At 39.0% G+C, this 20,670-nt stretch overlaps 4 protein-coding genes and 2 non-coding genes across 6 annotated transcripts; all 6 read left to right on the forward strand.

The window, feature by feature from the left end:
* The first annotated feature begins 458 nt into the window (after positions 1-458).
* mrps17 (mitochondrial ribosomal protein S17) lies at positions 459-2,226 on the forward strand. The gene is made up of 3 exons (XM_017421420.3): positions 459-607; positions 918-1,061; positions 1,812-2,226. The coding sequence occupies exons 2-3, from the start codon at positions 939-941 to the stop codon at positions 2,127-2,129; spliced, it is 441 nt and encodes a 146-aa protein (XP_017276909.1). The 5' UTR covers positions 459-607; positions 918-938; the 3' UTR covers positions 2,130-2,226.
* A 500-nt stretch (positions 2,227-2,726) lies between these two features.
* LOC108238998 (protein NipSnap homolog 2) lies at positions 2,727-9,480 on the forward strand. Its single transcript, XM_017421421.3, has 10 exons — positions 2,727-2,880; positions 4,108-4,217; positions 4,336-4,381; positions 4,470-4,564; positions 6,014-6,084; positions 6,804-6,944; positions 7,068-7,099; positions 7,928-8,022; positions 8,202-8,285; positions 8,383-9,480. Exons 1-10 carry the CDS (start codon positions 2,789-2,791, stop codon positions 8,445-8,447), a joined length of 831 nt encoding a protein of 276 aa, XP_017276910.1. The 5' UTR covers positions 2,727-2,788; the 3' UTR covers positions 8,448-9,480.
* A 393-nt stretch (positions 9,481-9,873) lies between these two features.
* On the forward strand, positions 9,874-14,870 carry cct6a (chaperonin containing TCP1, subunit 6A (zeta 1)). The gene is made up of 13 exons (XM_017421234.3): positions 9,874-10,112; positions 10,712-10,775; positions 11,243-11,377; positions 11,509-11,682; positions 11,913-12,016; positions 12,098-12,368; positions 12,721-12,803; positions 12,989-13,085; positions 13,244-13,391; positions 13,859-13,992; positions 14,121-14,223; positions 14,327-14,399; positions 14,490-14,870. The coding sequence occupies exons 1-13, from the start codon at positions 9,976-9,978 to the stop codon at positions 14,560-14,562; spliced, it is 1,596 nt and encodes a 531-aa protein (XP_017276723.1). The 5' UTR covers positions 9,874-9,975; the 3' UTR covers positions 14,563-14,870.
* LOC112450688 lies at positions 12,512-12,648 on the forward strand. Its single transcript, XR_003039363.1, has one exon. It is a non-coding gene; the product is annotated as a small nucleolar RNA SNORA22 (small nucleolar RNA).
* Positions 13,638-13,771, forward strand: LOC112450689. Its single transcript, XR_003039364.1, has one exon. It is a non-coding gene; the product is annotated as a small nucleolar RNA SNORA22 (small nucleolar RNA).
* Positions 14,871-15,639: 769 nt separating the features above from the next.
* On the forward strand, positions 15,640-19,687 carry sumf2 (sulfatase modifying factor 2). Its single transcript, XM_017421267.3, has 9 exons — positions 15,640-15,902; positions 15,987-16,134; positions 16,216-16,330; positions 16,406-16,450; positions 16,536-16,686; positions 17,761-17,816; positions 18,025-18,109; positions 18,368-18,509; positions 18,612-19,687. The coding sequence occupies exons 1-9, from the start codon at positions 15,845-15,847 to the stop codon at positions 18,712-18,714; spliced, it is 903 nt and encodes a 300-aa protein (XP_017276756.1). The 5' UTR covers positions 15,640-15,844; the 3' UTR covers positions 18,715-19,687.
* The last annotated feature ends 983 nt before the right edge of the window (positions 19,688-20,670 follow it).

Consider the following 20,670-nt stretch of genomic DNA (forward strand, 5'->3'; position numbering starts at 1 on the left):
AATTTTACCTCTTCAATCCTTCAGAAGGAACATGAGTTTTGGATCCTTGAGGTTTTGCCTTCAGAAAATTTGTTTCGTTGCTGCCATCTTGTGAGCGTACTGAACATTTAAATTTCTTTCAATTTTATATCATCAAAAAGAAAGAAATGAAAGAAAGAAAAGTGTTTCAGGTGGTATAGACAAAACCAAGAGAAAAAATAGTATTATCTAGATTAGTTTTTGGTTGCATAAAAAGGAAGGAAACGATAAGGAAAGTTAATACAGACAGTTGCTGCTGACAGAAAACTGACCAAAACCTTTAAGAAATAAAACTACACCTTAGTTTAAATGATCTAATACAAGGAAATGATACTTTTAAATAGAAGTGTTACCCATATGTCCTTGAATATCTCTGGGGAAACAACTTTATGAAAGAAATTTAACGTGATTTTTGAGAATTTGTAGTAGGACAGGACTGTCCACACTCCAGTCCTGCAGGCGGCGCCGAAGAGTCAGACGTTCCTGTAAAAAAGCCACGAAGAAGAAGCGGCCCTGCGAAGCCCTGCCTGTTACCCGCAGTAACAGGCGTTTTTGACCTTCCACACTTAATACTTTTAGCTTTGTTCCAGTGAGTATATTTTTAACTTTCTGTCCGCCCTGACAACATATATTAATGTATTAATGTATAAGTTTCTCTGAATTATGAAGTGTTTTTATCAACAGATGTTGTGATAGCGCTCATGCTAGCTGCCTCAGGCTGCTGCTTTTGTAACTGAATGAACTGAATGCTGCTGTTCTCATTGTCGGACAAAAAGTGTTGTTAAAAAGCCTTTATTTATGATTATGTTGCTCTAAACTCCCGAATGGAGAGTGTCACGGTTCTCCTTTATATATGATTTGTGTTAAACACATTTTTTATGATTTCTTTCGTCCTGCAGCGTTGAGCGAAGCTGTGCAAGATGTCACTCAAACAAGCGTCGGTCCATGCCAAATGGGTCCTGGGCAGAGTCATCGGGACCAAAATGCAGAAGACCGCCAAAGTCAGAGTCACCAGGCTGGTGCTGGATCCTTACCTGCTCAAGGTGAACCTTTTACAACTAATTTTTGGTTGATAAACGAGTGAAGGGACAACTGGGAGGAAAAAACAGCTTGAATAAACTTAGAAGATTGCAGTTCCTGTGTTTTCATTTTTCAGTAAGGACACGTTAATTATTTCTCCATCAGTTATAACAAGCATTGGCTTGAAAACTTTCCCTACAAACCCCAAAAAGAAGAAATTATGAATATATTTTTTGGCTGTGGGAACACACTCAGAGCTGGGGATTAATCTGAGATTGTTTGTTTTCCTGTTAGACAATCTAATTTTCTCTCACAAAAATCACTCTTATGAATGATGCCACATTCATTATTTACAGCATCACAGATGGGAAATGATTTTATTATTTTATTATAGTATTTATTAACCTTGTGATGTTATGGATGAGTGCAATGTGTCTGTGCAGTGTAAGCCCTCTGTCCAAGGCAAATTTCTTCCAAGGGAGACAAATAAAGAGACATGAATTTAAATGTTAGCTCCACTTTGTTCTGTTTTAAACAAAATGACCAAACAGAGTTGCTGGGCTTTATAATCTTAAAAATTTCTTCTGTGATTAATAATAAAAAGATGAACCAGTTTGTCAAGTTGCCAAGTGAATTTAAATCTTTCTGACAGTAACTCAAATTCAGCAGAAATTTGTTCCCTTTCTGAATATCCTTTTGTTGGGTTTATGGCTGTTTGTTGAATTGTTTGTATTTGTTGTCACAAGTCTAATGCTCTCTTTCCTTCTCTGTAGTACTACAACAAGAGGAAGACGTACTTTGCCCACGACGCTTTGCAACAGTGCACCGTGGGAGACATCGTCCTCCTCAAGGCTCTGCTCGAGCCCAGATCCAAACACGTGAAGCACGAACTCGCTGAAATTGTGTTCAAAGTAGGTCGAGTGGTGGACCCACTGACAGGGAAGAGGGTCGCAGGAACTGAGTTTGTGGAGCCTCTGTCTGATCTTCCTCTTGAAGAGGAGACGACGCTGTCAGAAAAACTTCAGGAGCTCAACATCTCAACTGCCTCCTCAGGGCCTGAATCCTCATCGGCGCAATCTCCCCCTTCGTGACAAAAAAAAAAAAAAAATAGGAACGCCACAATTGCTTTAATGTTGATGTGTAATGTTTTTGTTTCAGTCGTTAATAAAAATATAAGTTTATGAGCCAGCTTGTATGTGGGAAGGGCTGAAATGCTTCTTACATAACTCTTATTATGATTTTGATTTGTTTTTTAACAAATCTGAGTAGTTTCTGATAAAATAAAACACACACAGACACCCTTTTATTTTAAAACAAAGATCGCATAAAGTCCTGTTTAAATTTGCCACTTTGCAGAATAATAGTATTTATCGGCTTATTAATTTGATATGGCTATAAGTCTGAAGTCTCATTTATTATAAAACTTGATACAAGACCTGTCTGCTTTGTTTTTTATTAAAATAAGCATGTGTGAAGAATAGTGGCAATTACATTTAGAGTTGATTTAAATCTTGTGCTAGTTTTAGAGATAAATAATAATAATACAAAGTAAACAACTATTTTAGTTTAAAGCATAAAGAACCTAAACGTAAACTAGATCTCAGTAGAAAAGTTTTCTGAATCCCGAAAGTTAAAAACCATATTATCAGATCGGTTTTTTTTTTTTTTTTTTGTGAGGGGGGTCAGCTGCTCTGTGATCAGTCCGGACTCGAACAGCCACCAACCCTCCGCTGCTGCTTTCAGGGAAAACATGGCGGGCAGAGTCCTTCAAACAGTGGGCAGAGGCCTTCGCAGGACGAAAACCGGACTTCATGCGAACGGGCCGGTCGCCGGAACCGTCAGGTTAGAGTTTGACGAATATGTGTCTTTGTCACTGCCGAGGGAAAAGTTGAGCCGAAAGCGTGTTTCAAGTTTACAACAATGACAAACTCCGGGATGCTAGGTGGCTAAGCTAACGCTGCAGCGGTCGCTAATGTATTGACGTTGAACGCCGTGTAAGCGTCATTAGCATTAGCATTAGCATGAGTAGCTTCAAACTTGCTAACTTTCAGCTAAATGTATTTTTGTTGTTATATCCCAGCGACAAAATAAAGTTGCGAAACTCTTTGAGCCAGCGGCTGTGTTTTTATTTGACACATTGCAGTTTATTGCAGGTAATGTTAGTTGACAAAATAATAAATTAGGACCAAGTTTCTGTTTGAAACTGATTCAACTTCAAGGTCAAAACGCAGAGAGTTGCTGCACAACAGAGCTTGTTTTGATTTGTGAATGATGGACTTTTTGAAAACGCTGTGCGTATTTTTAACACAGTTAAGATAAAAAACACATTTCTATGACATTCTGATTCGTAATAAAGTACAAATTGATAGTTGGAGTGTGTTTTTGTCTTATAGAGAACTTTATCAAAAAGTAACATTATACACAGAGCTCTTTATATTATATTTATGACCACAAAATCAAATACTTTACATGTGGGAAGGCTGCTTGAAAGTTCTTATATGCTTCTCTGGTTATGTGCAGCAATTATATCTTCTTAAAGGCTTTTTGTTGCCAGTATAAACATTTGGGATAGCTATGCCCCGCATAAGTTAGGTAGTTTTAAAGAGATTAATGCATACTTGCTGCTAATACTGCAGATTTATGCACCATTACATGCTCAGTTTTTAAAAAAAGGTGGTATTTGTTTGCGCCGCACAGTTCAGCTGTCTGCAGGCAAATTTATAGTCGGGTATGTAGAGCATCTGTAACCTTCAGGCGTGGATTTCAGTCATGTCACCAATTTCTACTCAACTTTAAAGACACCTTTCTGCTTATACTGACAAACTTATAAACCTATAGGTAATATATCTTGTGTAAACTTTAATTATCAGTGTATCGGACTAACTGGAGTGCACGATATAGGAAAAATACCATTATTACGTGGAAGTGAATCCATAAAAGGCTTTTAAGGTTCAAAAACGCAAACACTGTAGGAAAGTTTTTTTATTTTATTTTATTTGTCGGGGGTGTTTAATTGTAGCGGAAGAAATGCTGGTTGTATCCAACTTCTGTTTCAAAATTTCTCCACAGGAGCCTCTCGGGGCTCAAATCTCTTTTTGTTAGAAAAGTTGACCCCAGAAAAGACGCTCACTCTCACCTGCTCGCCAAGAAAGAGGACAACAATCTGTACAAAATACAGTGTATGTAATGTTTGAGACTTGCTCTGGTTGAGACCAACTGTAAAACATTATCCTCATTGGCAGAAATCCCTTAAAATCTTTAAAATGCCGTCTTATCAGTTCAATGTTTCCTCCACAGTTCACAACGTCAAACCGGAGTGCCTTGATGCCTACAATGAGCTCTGGTAAGAATCTCCCGTTCCTTTATTAATCTGTCAGACGGCTCGGTTCTCGTGCAGATATTGTTACACGCTTGTGTCGGTGTGTTTCCAGCGAGGCCGTGCTGCCCTCCATTCACGCCAGCCCCGAATACCCGTGTGAGCTCGTGGGCACCTGGAACACCTGGTACGGAGAGCAGGATCAGGCAGGTAAGATGTTGCAGCATGTTAAAAAAAAAGTTTTAAATTTAACACAAGTGGTTTTAAAAAAATTAACATGCACATTAATGGTGTTGCTGCACGATTAACAGTCAAAAAGCTCCCCAGAAAGTAAAGAATTTTCATAAACAATTTAAGATCTCACAGATAGATGTTAAAGTTAAAGGGAACGATAAAACAATGATTTATTAAAATAAGTATTACAAGTTGGAGGGATTTTTAACATGCTCTGTTTAGATAGTTAATGTTTACGTTCTGAAATGATAAGAGTTGTGACATTGAGCAGTTTAAAGTTTTACTCTTGGGCCAGTAAAAGTAATCTAAAACATTTATGTACGATGGAAAAAATCGTATCCTTCGCTGTCGCTGTTGTTTCCTTTTGAGACGTTCGCATTTGTGAGACTGATCCATCAGCAAATAAAATTTAATGACATTTTATTTCATCGTTTTTCCTACCGAGTCCATCTGAACGGAACAATATGCCCTAATTGTACATTTTTATCAAGATTTAATCTTCATTTTGACTCCTGCTTGAAGTAAAAAAAACACAAAAATTAACTTAGATAATATTTTTCATTAGTTTAAATTGTATTTGTAACATCATCAGTCACTTGAAAGTGGATTTTATTTTGATTTTTATAGCTTTGCAAAAGATATCCATCCTTAGAGGATCATTTCACCACTTTAGGTGATCAATTTACTGGTTAAAAAAATACATTTTAGGATTAAACATATTTGGGAAATATGTTTTTTATAGATGTTTTGTGTAAAATCCAGTAAAAAAAAAAGAAGTAATGGATGAAGCTGTTGTTGATTACCAAGTAAGTCGGTGAGGATTTTTTTCCTTCCAACAACAGTGTAGTTTCTTTCCTCTTCAGTGAAACAAACCTGCAGTGTTATATTTTAATTTAAAACAACCTGGTTTGTATTTTTCCTGGCTGTTGTCGTGACCTAACTAATCTGACTCCATTGTTAGACTTGGTTGCATTAATAAACAGGACACAGAAGTTAAACAACACTAAAACACTAAAATGTACTTTTCTTTATAAAAAATATTATCTAGAAGCAACAGCCATGATTGTTATTTTTATTTAAATTGCTTGAAAAGCTGCTCTTGCTCATTGTTTTCTGTTTTTAGACTTTATTTTCAAATGTATTTTCTGCATTTTGCTGCACAGACACTGTTGCATTATGTACACTGCAGTGGGTATTACTTTCATATTAATCTTTAGATGAAATACCAAATTAAAAGCTGTTCTGCATGCTAAAACAGCATTTCACTAGATAACTAAATGCATAAAGCTGTGGGTGAAATTCATGCTTTCTTAAATCATATTTTGTGAGGCGTAAGAGCAGATTTTTTTTTCCTCTGGCTCGAAGGGACACGAAACCTAATCAGGAGCTGCATTATTTCTGGCTGTTCTGCTCCTTCTATTCTAGTTCACCTTTGGAGATATCGGGGAGGATACCCAGCTCTCACCGAAGTCATGAACAAACTCAGGCAGAATAAGGTAACAGGGGCTGGTGACCTTTGACCTGCGTTCAGAGCAGCTCACCCCTAAATTAGACCCACAGAGCCGTTTTGAACCACGTGTTTGTGTGGCTTTCATCCTGTCTGGTGCAAATCTTTAAAGCTCATTCACAGGATTTGAGTTGCTGTAGGTTGGGTAAGCTCAATAATAGGATCAGCTCTGCCTTATTCATGCTCTTTGTTTGTATTTATTCTTCTAAAGTAGAGAAATAAATACAAACCTTTACTGAATTTAAGAGTTTTGAGGAAAAAAAGAAAGTGAAGTTTCTGTAACTTGGAAATATGTTTAAAACAATGTTAGGTGTTGTGTTTATGTTGATGTTTTCTACTTTGAAAACAACCTGAACATTAAATTTAGTACTTAAACATCAAAACGGCACCAATAATTTCATAAGAGGTGCTTTATATTTTTATCAGAACTGGATTCCAGTGTTTCCAGTTTACATTAATAATAGTTATATTCTCAGTTTAGTCCAGTTGTTTTGTAATCTCATACAGAGATGATTTTTAAATCATTATTTTCTACATTCAAAAAGGTTAAATTACCAAAAACTGTCTGGAAGCAGTCATTTTCCTTGTTGTTTTGATTTTACTCACCACAGTTTTTATATATTTCAGATATAAACCAGATTAGAGTATCCGTACAGCTGCAGAGTCACTCAGTAATGTGATTTTTATTGTTTTCTGTTCTTCCTGTAGGAGTTTATGACGTACCGGACAGAGAGGGGGAAGATGCTGCTGTCTCGTAGGAACCAGCTGCTCCTGGAGTTCAGCTTCTGGACCGAACCCGTCCCACGTCCAGGACCTAACATCTACGAGCTCCGATCATACCAGCTCAGGGTAAATGCCTCTTCGGAGGACGTCAAACAGTTTATTCCTGTCTAAGAATTATTCCTGTTAAATTGTGGTGTACGGTTAAGACATCTACTGTCCGTTTTTGTCATCTTCTTGCTCTGATTTCAGCCGGGAACGATGATTGAGTGGGGAAATTACTGGTAAGAAATGGATTTCTTCTGTTGTTTGTCACATTATATTAATTCTGAGAGTGTTTGAGTACTGATCAGAATTAATATTTATTATTCATGTTGAAACTAATAATATTAGGCATTAGAGTCAGAAATGACTAAATTTAATGCCTCAAATCTGAATAATTTATGAAAAATCAAAAGTATTTAATATAAACAAACAGTAAATGTATTCTTCTCCTAATTATTAGAATTGTGCAAAGTTAAAATAAATATGAATTATTGGCACAGTTTTGATTAAAACAGACTTAAGTGCTCTTAATTTTGTTAACTAATAAATGCTGAATATACGGCAGGAAAAGGAGAAAACTTTGTTGAACTGATTTTTGTGATTTAAAAATATTTAACAAAAATACCAACGATTCTCTTCAAAACTGTAGGATTGTTCTTAGTTCAGTGCTAAAGGGAAAATCAATATTATTTCCCATTTCAAATGTTCTCACTGCTGTTTTATTGGTTTTACAGATTGTTGCAGAGTCAACGGTACTTTGTGGCCTCACAGGGGATGCATGACTCGAAGCATGACCAAATTAGTCGCATAAAATGTTTAAATCCTGAATAATTTGTTTTTTGATGATTAAAGTGTTTGTGATTTAAGATGTTTTCCTTTTTAGAATTGTAGCTGTAATAAAACCAAACAGTGGAAGGATCGTTACAAATTCTTAAACTGCAGCAACAAAAAACTGATGATTTAAGCTGAATTCAATTATGGGGGAAATTGATGAATGGTTTTCTAATTTGAACTTTGAAAATGATAAATTTGGGCTGATTCATGCTAACATTGTTGATCTTCCCCAGGGCTCGGGCTATTGAGATTCGCCAGCAGAACCACGAAGCGGTGGGAGGCTTCTTCTCACAGATCGGGGATCTGTATCAAGTTCACCATTTATGGGGTGAGCAGAGGTTTTCAATCATCATCTTTTAAATTAATTTATGATCACATAACATTTACAAACACATCACCTGGATGCACGTGATTTGGAGAGATTTATTCATTTTATTTTCTCTCCAAGGCTGTTAGAAACGCATCGTTACGTGAAGCTAACCAGTAAAAACTTCTGTTTTCTACCAGCTTACAAAGACCTTCAGTCCAGAGAAGTCATCAGAAATGCAGCCTGGCAGCGTGAAGGTTGGGACGAGGTTGTTTATTACACAGGTAGGTTGGAGTTTGAGCAACTACAGATCTGAGACAGCGAGCAGAGAGCTAAAACTGGTCTTCTTCTTCTTCTTCTTCTTCTTCTTCGTTCCCGCAGTCCCCCTTATCCAGCACATGGAATCCAGAATAATGATCCCCATGAAGACTTCGCCCTTGAAGTAGCGGCAAGCAGCGGGGAAATAATTCAGCAACCACTGCTACAACAACACTGATCTGTGTGTAATTACCAGAATGTGCACTGCCAGGAATATCAACAGTACATGAATGTGTTTTTTTGTTTTGTTTTGTTTTGTTGTTCCTCCTCCTTTATGCCTTTTAAGAAAAACAGGTCCGAATAATTGTCCCAAAAATGGAGCTGTTGCTAATTTGACTTTCTCCTCCTCCTTAATGGTTCTGTCACATAAAATTAAAAGACAAAAAACTAAAGTTTTTCATGATTTTTACAACAAAAGCTATTTTATGCAGGGCTCGAAACAAATCATTCATATCAGGTTCATAAATAATACAGGTAGGGATCATTTCATTTGTTTCCACTTTTTTTCTTAAAAAAAGGGTCTCGTGTTTACAAAGCTTCCATCCAACTGTCTGATTGGGATGAGTAGCTGGGATTAACGTTCAAATAATTTGTCTGGATCACCGAGTTAATGGCAGTGAAATTGCATAAGGATTCACACAAGATGACGCTACAAACATGCAACAGTTTGAAAACTAATGATTGACGTGAAGTCTCCTTTTTTTTTTTTTTTTTTTAGCTGGATACATGAACTGACATCGCTTGATTCTTTCCTTACTTTAATGTCATATACCTAACACATCATTTGGCAATAATAAGAAAGGTGAAGTGGTTAAAATGATTCTGAAATGTGTTTTGGGTTGAGCAGATTTATTCAATAAACTACTGTACATTCACTGATTTAATCTATCAGTTCATATCAGCTGGGTGACTGCTTGCTTTCACTGAGATTTCTACTATTACTGCTTTATCAAGAAAGCGTAGAATGTAGATTAACAACGTAGGCTTATTAAACAAGCCAGAGTTATGGTCAGTCCTGTTCATGAGTGAGGTCTTTATAATCATGAGTTGCAGATGAAATGAGTGGATGGGAGAGGAGTTTTGTTACAGTGTGGTTAAATGCAGTGCTGTAAGAACTTTAGTTGTAAATAATAAATTAAATTTCGGATGAATAAAAGCAAATGTTGTGTCGTGGTTTTGTGTTGGTACATAAATTCTGACTTTTTAAGCATCTTGAGTGTCCATGTTGATGCTCGTTTAAAATTGATCACTATGGGGCAGCTCTCTGAGTGCGAGTCATGGTGCTTTTACAAACGTCGGAAATCTGTAAGACCTGAGGTTCAGTGAAGGTGGAACTTGTACATAATTGTTATCAAGCTAAATGTACAAGGAGCGCTAAAACTGTTGAGTAAATTGATAATATATATTTATTTTTATTGGAGAAGAACTGACTAGAAATAACAAGAAGCATGTCGTTTTGGAGGTAGCGGGAAGCGAACTGCCTTTTAACAGCGGAATGTCCCAGCCTCGTTTGGTTCCCTGAATGCAGCAAGAACAGCACGTGTTGGAGCCTTCTGGAAGCAGGCGCTCCTTCCGCGAGCTGGCCGAGCCCGAGCAGTGCTAACTCTCTGCCGGCGAGACTTTCTAACTTTCCTCCGCTGGTCGTGCTGCTTAGCCATGGCTGCCGTAAAAGCGTTAAACCCCAAAGCAGAGGTAGCCAGAGCGCAGGCTGCCTTGGCGGTCAATATCAGTGCCGCCCGAGGGCTCCAAGACGTGCTGAGGAGCAATTTGGGACCGAAGGGGACCATGAAAATGTGAGTGCTACCGGAGCTCTTTGTGCAGCACGCGCACCAAGCTAACTCGCTGCTAAGTTGCTAGCATTGGCTACCTTCTGCTAGCAAACTCTTTGCACGGGTTTTGTCGCCACAAAATTCTAAGTGAAACAATTTTTAACTCTTCTGAAGAAGGTTAACTAAAATAGTCTTTTATTTCTTCTGGGGCCTGGTGTTATCAATCGGATAACGGGGTTCTGGTTGCCCTGCCCAGTCATCGTCATTATCCGCTCAGACACCGCTAAGCTAACGTTAGCATCAGCCGGTTTCCAGCTAAGCTAAGGCTAAAATTGTGGGGCGTTGATTCACATAAAGTTGATGCCAGCCTATTACTGATGTGAACGCTTTGAACTGGAAATATATATCAATTGAATTGCCAGACACTATTCATTTAATAAGCATTTTAATACGGAAATCAGTCTTATTTAATCCAACATTGATCAGCTCAAGTAGTGAGCACACGCTTACGGTTTGTGGACGTGATTGGCGGAAAATGTCACGTCTTAAAGCTACCGGTGAAGACTCTGACAGGAGGTTGTGATTTTTTTTTTATTAACCCTTATTTCGCTGTCACCCTGCAGGCTGGTGTCTGGTGCAGGGGACATAAAACTGACCAAAGATGGCAACGTTTTGCTCCATGAGATGGTAAGGAAGTGTTGAAAAGTGATATCCTGCATACATCTTTTTTTTTTTTTTAATTATATTTCCTGCTATTAGGTGACCACACCCCTAATGTGTGTGCATGTTTAGCTCGAGTTTTCAAACATTTATTTGATTGTCATACTGAACTATAGCACTAGGAATAAAACTGCTGTACTAATTTATGTATGAAGCATCTTAAGTTGTTTTTGTTGTTTTGTTTGCATGTTTGCTTTCTTTTCAAAACAGGTTTTCTTGAATTTTAACAGCTTAAATAATTGGACTAGTGACTGAAAATAATATGCATGCATCAGATTATGAATATAAAAAAGAGATGATTGTATTTAACCCTGGAGAAATAAATTGTATTGCAATAAGTTGTGCTTAACCACTTCTTTACTGCTATTTTTTATTTGCTTATTGCGACGCTATTCTCCCTTTTGATTGGTTGTGTTTTTGGTTTGTTTTTTTAGCAAATTCAACATCCAACAGCGTCGCTGATTGCCAAGGTTGCGACGGCACAGGATGACATCACAGGAGACGGAACAACCTCCAATGTCCTCATCATCGGCGAACTGTTGAAGCAAGCCGATCTCTACGTGTCAGAGGTAAGAATGTCAGGTCAGAGTCTTGTCCAGCGCTGTCTGTGTGACCCTTTTACCCGTTTGGTGCAGCGAAAGTTAATTTGTTGTGGCAAGTCTAGTTTCTGTTCCTAATTTGTTTTGGTTTTGTGCGTCAGGGTCTTCATCCCAGAATAATTGCCGAGGGCTTCGAGGCAGCAAAAGAGAAGGCTTTGGCTGTTCTTGAGGAAGTGAAGGTGACTCAGGAGATGGACAGAGAGACTCTCATCAACGTTGCTCGCACTTCCCTCAGGACCAAGGTCCACACAGAACTGGCAGACCTGCTCACTGAGGTGAGTAAGCAGGTTTTTGCTCTTGTTCAGCAAAGTCTTGTTGGTGCAGTTGTAGAATCTGTACTTTGAAGCTGGATTTGGTGTGTTGCATTTACAACATGAAGAACTCAGTCTAACTTAGACTGTTTCCAAACGATCTCAGTCCCTTAGCGTGGAAGTTTGAATCTTTAAATTTGAGCTGTTCCGTTTTCATATCTTAAGTCATCTTATTTTTATTTTCCTGTTTGCAGGCTGTAGTAGATGCTGTGCTCGCCATCTCCAAACCCAACGAGCCCATCGACCTGTACATGGTGGAAATCATGGAGATGAAGCATAAGACTGACAGCGACACACAGTGAGTGTTTAATGAAGACGTTCACTAACTAGAATTTCGGCTTTCTACGAGAAGTCTAAAAGCTGTTTCCGGCTTTCTCAGGCTGATCAGAGGTTTGGTGATGGATCACGGTGCTCGACACCCAGACATGAAGAAGAGGGTGGAGGATGCGTACGTGCTGACGTGCAACGTCTCACTGGAGTACGAGAAGACGGAGGTCAACTCTGGCTTCTTCTACAAGAGCGCCGGGGAGAGGGAGAAGCTTGTGGCTGCAGAGAGGAAGTTCATTGAGGATCGGGTGCAGAAGATCATCGCCCTGAAGAAGAAAGTCTGTCCCAGTGATGAAAAAGGTTTTGTCGTCATTAACCAGAAGGTATGGCTGAATGGAGCTTAATGCTGCATTAGAACAGTTTTGGGGTTTGTGCATTTCATATATTAATTTATGCTGAAATTCAGAATACAGTGCACTCAGTTGCAATGTTTGTGAGAAAGTTGAACCGTAATCAGTTACATTAAGTGCACAGTGAACACCCAAGGATGCTGATGTGGCTCTCCCTGGTCTCTTGTATCTGTGCCACAGTAACTCTGATCTGTACCTCTGCATTAGGAGAGCTTGCTCCTCTCCTACATGTATTCAATGGATCAGAATAATTCTTACATCATTCAGCAAACAACATCAGTTGAATTGGCCGTTGCAAATATAAGTGTTTTTCTGCTTTGCTCAGGGTATTGACCCGTTCTCCCTGGATGCCCTCGCCAAGGAAGGCATTGTTGCCCTGCGCAGAGCAAAGAGGAGGAACATGGAGAGGTAAGATGAGCTTATTTGCCAGATAACAAATTATGAAGATCAGTTGTGATCTTCATTTTATTATCTTCAGTCATAACAGACGCAAGACCTCCATTCCTACAGTTTTGTCATTATTTAATCAAATAAAGGAACTGCATTTTAAATGTGGGTTTTTTTTTTTTTTTGTTGTTTTTTTTTTTTTGCAGGCTCACCCTCGCTTGCGGTGGCATTGCCATGAATTCAGTCGATGACCTCACACCCGAGTGCTTGGGTCACGCTGGGCTGGTTTATGAACACACACTGGTGAGTATCCTTGTCCGTTTTTTTTTTTTTATCATTATTATTATGTATATTCCACTTATTTACCAAATTATGTAAGGAACCCTGTTTTTTGTAATCATTCAGTCTGTATATTTAATGCCGCTGAGGCAGTTGTTCAATGCTGTTCATGCTTTTTGCAGGGCGAGGAGAAGTACACATTTATTGAGAAGTGTGAGAACCCGCGCTCAGTTACCCTGCTGGTGAAGGGCCCTAACAAACACACCCTCACACAGATCAAGGATGCTGTAAGGGATGGTCTCCGGGCAGTCAAGAATGCGATCGAAGATGGTAAGGAACCTATATTTATAAATTGTCCTTGGGTCTTTTTGTTAAGTCTTCTTTTCAGAGACAATATGGACAAGCTTTGGTCTCAAACAGTTTTTGTAGTAAATGTCATCTGGAGAAACTACACCTCGCAGTTGTTACCAAATGCTGAGAGGTTCATAAACTAATTTTAATATACTTTACAAATAGTGTGTCTACCCAACTTTATTCTTATTAGGTGTGACTGCAACTGCTGTTCGTTGTTTTCATGTGCACAGTGAACACTCAGGGAAGCCACCGTGGCTCTCCCTGGTCTTGTGTCTGTGCAACATTGACTCTGATCTTTGCCTCTGCGTTAGGAGAGTTTAATCTCTCCTACATGTATTCAACTGATCAGGACAACAACTCTTTAAACTAAGAGTGAATTTATTTGTTTCAGGGTGTGGCTTATCTCAGTTTTCCTCGCTGAAAGTCTGGTTTTGTCTGTTTAGGCAGCGTCGTGTCTGGTGCCGGTGCGTTTGAGGTCGCTGTGGCTGACGCGCTGGTTAAACATAAGCCGAATGTGAAAGGCAGAGCTCAGCTGGGAGTTCAGGCGTTTGCAGATGCTCTTCTAGTCATCCCCAAGGTGGTGTATTCCGATTTTCCTCACAGGCTTTAGGTTTTTATTTACCCCCACATTGAGTTAGTCGTTCTTATGAGTGTCTGTCCCATGAAGTTCAAACATTTAGTTTTTTCTTTGTTCTTTCTCTGCAGGTCTTGGCCCAGAACTCTGGTTATGACCCACAGGAGACCCTGCTGAAGCTGCAGACAGAGTACAAAGAGTCTGGTCAGCTAGTTGGAGTCGATCTTAGTACAGGTTTGCTTTTTCACAAGTGCTTTTGTTATAAGTTAAAAATCTAAATGTAGTAAACTTCTAAGCTTTCCTGAGCTTGTTTTCACTAACATTGTATTTTTTTCAGGGGAGCCAATGGTGGCAGGGGAAGCAGGTGTTTGGGATAACTACAGTGTGAAGAAACAGCTCCTTCATTCATGGTGAGATGCATCTCTAGATCATAACTAGCAAAATATCTGCGTTCAGCCTGAATGAATGGTTTTAACCATCTTTAATACATTTGTTTGCAGCACGGTGATTGCCAGCAACATCTTGTTGGTAGATGAGATCATGCGAGCCGGAATGTCTTCTCTGAAAGGTTAAAGGTCATCTAGAGAAAGCACAACTGTTATTGTACTCAGAGGGATAGTTGTGTATCTGATGGTTTAGTCAACGTGATCCTGCTCTCGGCACTCTAAAGCACCCGTCGATGGACAGCGTCCTGAGCGAACCCACGGCGCCCATCATCACATCAGTCAGAAGTCATCGTTCTCCTGGTCATGTTTTATTTTTTTTAGGAATTCGTCATTGCCTCCATCTGAAATGATTGGTTTAATTTATGAGATTTTGTTAAAAGCACTGACCGCTACCACAGTTGTTTCTACCCATTAAAGGTTTTCTTTGCTTCCAGACAATGTGGTTGTTCTTTTGTAAGCAGTGACTGGATTAAAAACACACAAAATGGACCAAAGTAAATTTGCCCGAGTGGGTGGAAGATTGTTGACCCAAATCAGGGAGATTAAACTAACAAAAGATCTCTGTTTTGCTCAAAACCAAATAGTTTACATGTTATATTGTTGGGTTGTCTAGTTTTTACAACAGATCTAGTTTACCAAAAGCAACCTGATGCCAGAGCACTTTTAATGCTAGATTTCATAAACCAACAGTAGATGGCGCTGTGTTGCATAAACATCAGTAACGTGGGGAAATGTTGCTTAAGTACATTCACATTAACTTAAGAATTGTATTTTCAGTCTCGTTAAACAGCAGTTTTAGTGATTCATTACAAAAATGTGCCATACACTTGTGTAAAAACTTGTCTAGAGCTCACATTAGCAATGGTTTGTGAAAACTGCTTCTACTTGTACACAATTGAACAGCACATTTTTGGAGTATGCCCCATATGCAGTAATGACAACAGATTTGTAAGATCGTAGACCTGATATTTTACTGAAATTTTCAAAGAAATATTAGAAGCTGTAAGACTTTTTTTCCATCTCCTACTATACTGTTTTTTTTTTTTTTTTTTTTTATCAGTTGTTATACCAAAGTAGCTTTGTGGGGAATTTAATGCAACTCAAACATTTAAACTGAGACTTCTTAAACTTATTTTTAAACGTACAGCTACACGAATAAATCTGACGTCGTTATGTTTGACACGAAGCGGAACCTCTAAAGGCGGAACTTGTTTAAGGTCGGACACATTTTCGCGACCGCCTCAAACCAGAATACAAAAACGCAACGATAAAATTGACATTAGAAAGTTAAATCAAAGTTGAAAAGTTCTGCTCTTGACATTAATTAGATGTTTTATTTTATTTTATTTATTTATTGTGTATTTAATTGTAGTTTAACAACAACAACAGCTTGAGGGAAACCGTCAACAATGAAAGTTAAAACTCTGTTCCGGGTAATATTAGCTGTGATTTTACAGTCAGTCCCAGGTGAGATTCCTTTTTTCCCCTGTTTATACAAAATGATGAAAATATCTAAACCTTTCACATAATGAGAGTGATTCCTCCTGGCAGCTCCGGGGGAGATGGTGAGCCTCCCCGGAGGTAAGATGTTGATGGGAACCAGCGAAGCCGACGGGAGGGACGGAGAGTCCCCCACCAGGCAGGTGGAGGTGCAGCCTTTTAAAATGGACAAGTACCCTGTCACAAACGCAGATTTCAGGTAAAATCTGACGTTACGTAGGATAATATACTATCCCAAAAACAACGAAAGAGTCAGTTATTTGTTTTGTATTCACAACAGGGAGTTTGTGAGAGCACAGAAGTATAAAACTGAAGCCGAGACGTTTGGATGGAGTTTTGTTTTTCAAGACTTTGTTTCAGATGAGATGAAGAGCAGAATAACTCAGAGAATCGAGGTAGTTTTACTTAAAAACAATACACGTCAACTTCAGGACTAACCTGTGACTAATTTCCTCCTCTTTACCACCCAGTCTGCTCCCTGGTGGCTGCCCGTAGAGCGAGCCTTTTGGAGACAGGTGTTTTATTTTTGATTTATTTCCACCGAATGTACAGATCCAAAGCTTTCCAGCATGTGCTCTTCCTGACCTCCCCATTGTTCAGCCTGCAGGCCCCGAGTCAGGCATCCGGGAGCGTCTGGACCATCCGGTGGTTCAGGTGAGCTGGAATGACGCTCAGGCCTTCTGCAGGTGGAGAGGCAGCAGGTTACCCACAGAGGAGGAGTGGGAGTGGGCTGTACGAGGAGGGCTGCAAGGTGAAACACACAGTCTGTACACTGACACAGGACATGTACTGAACCGACACACCTGAGCACAGAGCAGAGTGTTCATATCTACTCTGATAAATGAGAACGTGCAATATCACTCCAACATTAGTTAATTTAACAGTCTTATTACCTTTTAATGACCAGAGTAATATTTAAATTGTTGTTTTTCTTGTGAACAGTTAAATCTAATGGACTTTGTTAAAAAACACAGTCTGCAAAGTCAAAATTTAGTGCAACAAAAACAAATATACTGGTAAATTTCAGCTTATTGGGTTGGAAAATCTGTAGCATTTGAAGCTAAATTGGGTACAGTTAAAAGACCAGTGAATAAAATGACTCCAACTAGAGAAGAACTGTGAAAGGAGCTAAAAGTAAAAAACAATCTGGTTTTGAATTTTTATGAAGCTGGAAATTGATAAAAGGAAGAATGACGAACGATTAAAAATCACTGCCTCAGCAGTAATTAGGAGACAGAGCTGTTCGGGCCGACTGAAACACATGCAGCAGACAGCGTTCTGCATGGCCTGAGAATAAGAAATATTTGTAGAATGTAGCCAGTGGGTTGTTAATACAGTTTCTGTGACAGCTCCAAACAAAACAGAATGTCAGTTTTTAACAAGAAATACAAAAATCCTGCTTTACTTGCTCTTGTGCTCTAAACAGGGAGGTCACAGCACTGACAAGAAAGCCTGACAAGATTTCAGGACAGCATTCTTAGGCCAGATAAAATCTAAACCAACATGTTTGCCTTATGTAAGACTCAAACGGCAGCGAGTGGAAGGTCCTGACAGTGAAGCACGCAGGTGGAAGTGTGATGAAATAATAATGATTAAAAATGTTTTACAAGTTCTTGTGAATATAATACAGTGCTCGTCTCCTTTAATATCTGGGCAACAAAACTCATTTAGCAAAGAAAACTCCATTAACCACATTTTACGGATTGTTTTAGACACAATCCACATAACAGGTTTTGTCATAAAATGGGAAATAAAGTGTTTATGGCACTTTGTTCAGTAATAAAGTCCATATTTGTCAGTCTTCTTGTTCTTTGTGCCTCTTCAGGTCGAGTGTATCCCTGGGGGAACAAGTTCCAGCCCAACAGAACCAACCTGTGGCAGGTCAGCCTCATTCAGTAATCTGTGGACTGAAACTTTAACCCTGTTTGTTTCTGAAGCAGCAGCTAAATTATTTACCACTGATTTCATCAAATAATCCACTTATTAGGATAAATGTTCTAAGTTTATTCTGAATACTAGTGAACAAAAATAGACACAGACTGTCTGGATTTTACATATGTATAAAAATACTTGTCTCTGTTTGTTTCAGGGAAAGTTTCCAGATGCAGATACTGCAGAGGACGGATACCACGGCACCTCTCCTGTCACAGCATTTCCTCCTCAGAACAGTTATGGTAACTGTGCCTCTGCTTGGGTTATAAACAACAACTGAGCTGTTGGAGTAGCTGCAATATTAACACTGACCGGAGCAGTAATGGTGGAAATATAACTTGTTACCTTCAGGGTTGATGTACTGACAAACATTCGGCCTGACTAAACGTAACGTAAAAACAGTTAACATGCAGAAAAATCAGTTAATAAATATCCTGAAAGTTAAGTCCTGACGTTTGTTTCTCCTTAAGTCATTGGCACAATGTGGGTTCTCCCTGCAGGACTGTATGACATGATGGGAAACACGTGGGAGTGGACGTCCACGCGCTTTCCATCAGCACAGCCGATGTACGTGCTGCGAGGCGCCTCCTGGATCGACACGGCAGATGGTTCAGCCAATCACAAAGCCCGGGTCACGACCAGGTGAGAGCGCTGAAGTACAGGTTGTACTGCAGTGTGTGTGAGCTCAGGGTTTGTGTACATCCATTGTGGACTGACTGATGGTTGCAATTCTGTGTCCTGCAGGATGGGCAACACCCCTGACTCCGCCTCTGATAACCTGGGTTTCAGGTGTTCCGCCGGCAAGGAACAAAAACAACACAAGAGGCAAGACAAGGCAGAGCTGTAGTTGTTTACACTAATGACTTTAAAGTTGAATGCAAATAAATGATTAATTAAAAAGGAATGGCTGTAATGAAGGGTGTAATGGACGACACAGGCAACACAAACAAATTAGGGCAGCTCTTCAGTGCTTCAATAGAAACTGAACTTCTTTTCTTGTTTTTTTGGAAAAGGTCCAGTTAGTTTCTATTGAAACACTTGGAACTACCACGGAAGGGAAGCCTGTGAATGTAGAGCAGAAGTAATTATATTTCTCCTGAGGAGAACTTTGTTTTTAAGCATTTGATAAGGAGAAAAAAAGCTAATATTTGACAAAAACAGTGAATTTTAATGAGTCATTGTTACTGTTTGTGAATTAATTCACCCAGCAACAGAACAGGGACACTCTGCCTGCATTAATAGTCTCTCTTCTTCACGCTGGGTTGTTTCTCTTATTGAGTTTAGTTACGTGACTGGGGCACGAATCAGACCGTCATTTTAGTCGCAGCTCCTCTAATCCCGGCTTTGGCCTCCGATTTGCTTTCTGTCTCATTGTGAGCTGTTGGGTTTATTGGACTCAAACTGTGGGACTCGTTCTGAGAAACTTCTGAAAACAGTTTTGATTCTGTAACCGAGGCCTCCCCCGTCTGCTCTCACGAAACGTTCAACTCGACCACACAAGGAGTTTCAGGAAACCAGTGGAGGAGTGAAATGTGTTTTCACTGACGATAACCATGCTTTAAATTTTTTATTTGATGTGTACATACGGCAGAATAAAAGCGGTGTGACTGTTTCACATTCATCTGCACAGATACAATAAGTGTCTTTATGCAGATGAGTGAAAATGTCTGAACACTCTGACTTATCGCTGCACAGTTCCTGTCTGAAACAGAGTTTTTGCAGAAATGCAGCCGCATAATTTAATGTGAAACTGTTTTGTGATACATGGTGTTTTTTTTTAAATGTGGGATCACTTTTTAATAAATATTTGTTATGCTTTAGTGGCAGTGGTTGATTTTGAATGTTATAAATGAATGAGAATTTAAAATGTTTTTATTTATGATTAGGCACACATGAACACGTACATTCAGTGCTATAAACGTTGAGAATGATAAGCCTGTGTCTGCACCTAACACTTTTACATTGCATTAATGTGTTTGAGCTTAAATATGACTTATAATGCATGAAACTGGAGCGTTTAGCTCATTTTAATGTTGGCAACAGGTTTGCATCATGTGATCTTCTGAGTAAAACATGATAAACAACCCAAGCTTGGGCAGAGTGAATAAAAAAGTGATTCACACGCGTTTGCCTTCTTTAGTGAAGAGTTTTAGTTGTCACAAAGATAGCCTTACTTCGCTACACTACAAAACAACATTAACGCAGCTGAAATTAAGCAACATGCCTGATATCACGTAAACCAGTTTGCAGGTTTATGTTCTGAGTGGTTGCCAGGCAACCAGTAGTGCTTTCAGGCGTTCACATAACTTGACCTAGAAATTAAACGATTTTATCAATGCGTTATATACGGTCGATGCTAGCTTTATATAAAACATATTTTTCAAAACATTTAATTTTGCTATCACATACGTTAAATAAAGCAAATAACTTATATTTGGTCATGAGATAAATTTCAATATAGCGGCGGGGTTTTATGCTGCATTCACTTAACCTCGGAAATTGGTACTTTCGTTTCTGAGACTGACGTTGATCAATGACGTGGAATTGAATAGAATATACGTCATTGACGTTGATTGTTAGACAACCCATAGACATTATATATACATATATACGTCTGTGAGAAAACCGGTATGGTTTGCTAAGTATTGCACTCAAAGAACAGGCTAACTACTATTAGCAATACAAGCCGATTCTACCCGTGTGTGACTAAATTTATGAGACTGAAACCAATAAGGTGAAATATAAAAAGGTTATTTCTGCAGCTATCTAACTTCTCATATGCTAGGTAGCCATATTGAATTAA

The sequence above is a fragment of the Kryptolebias marmoratus genome, linkage group LG13, assembly GCF_001649575.2.
Source record: "Kryptolebias marmoratus isolate JLee-2015 linkage group LG13, ASM164957v2, whole genome shotgun sequence".
In the NCBI taxonomy this organism is placed as follows: domain Eukaryota; kingdom Metazoa; phylum Chordata; class Actinopteri; order Cyprinodontiformes; family Rivulidae; genus Kryptolebias; species Kryptolebias marmoratus.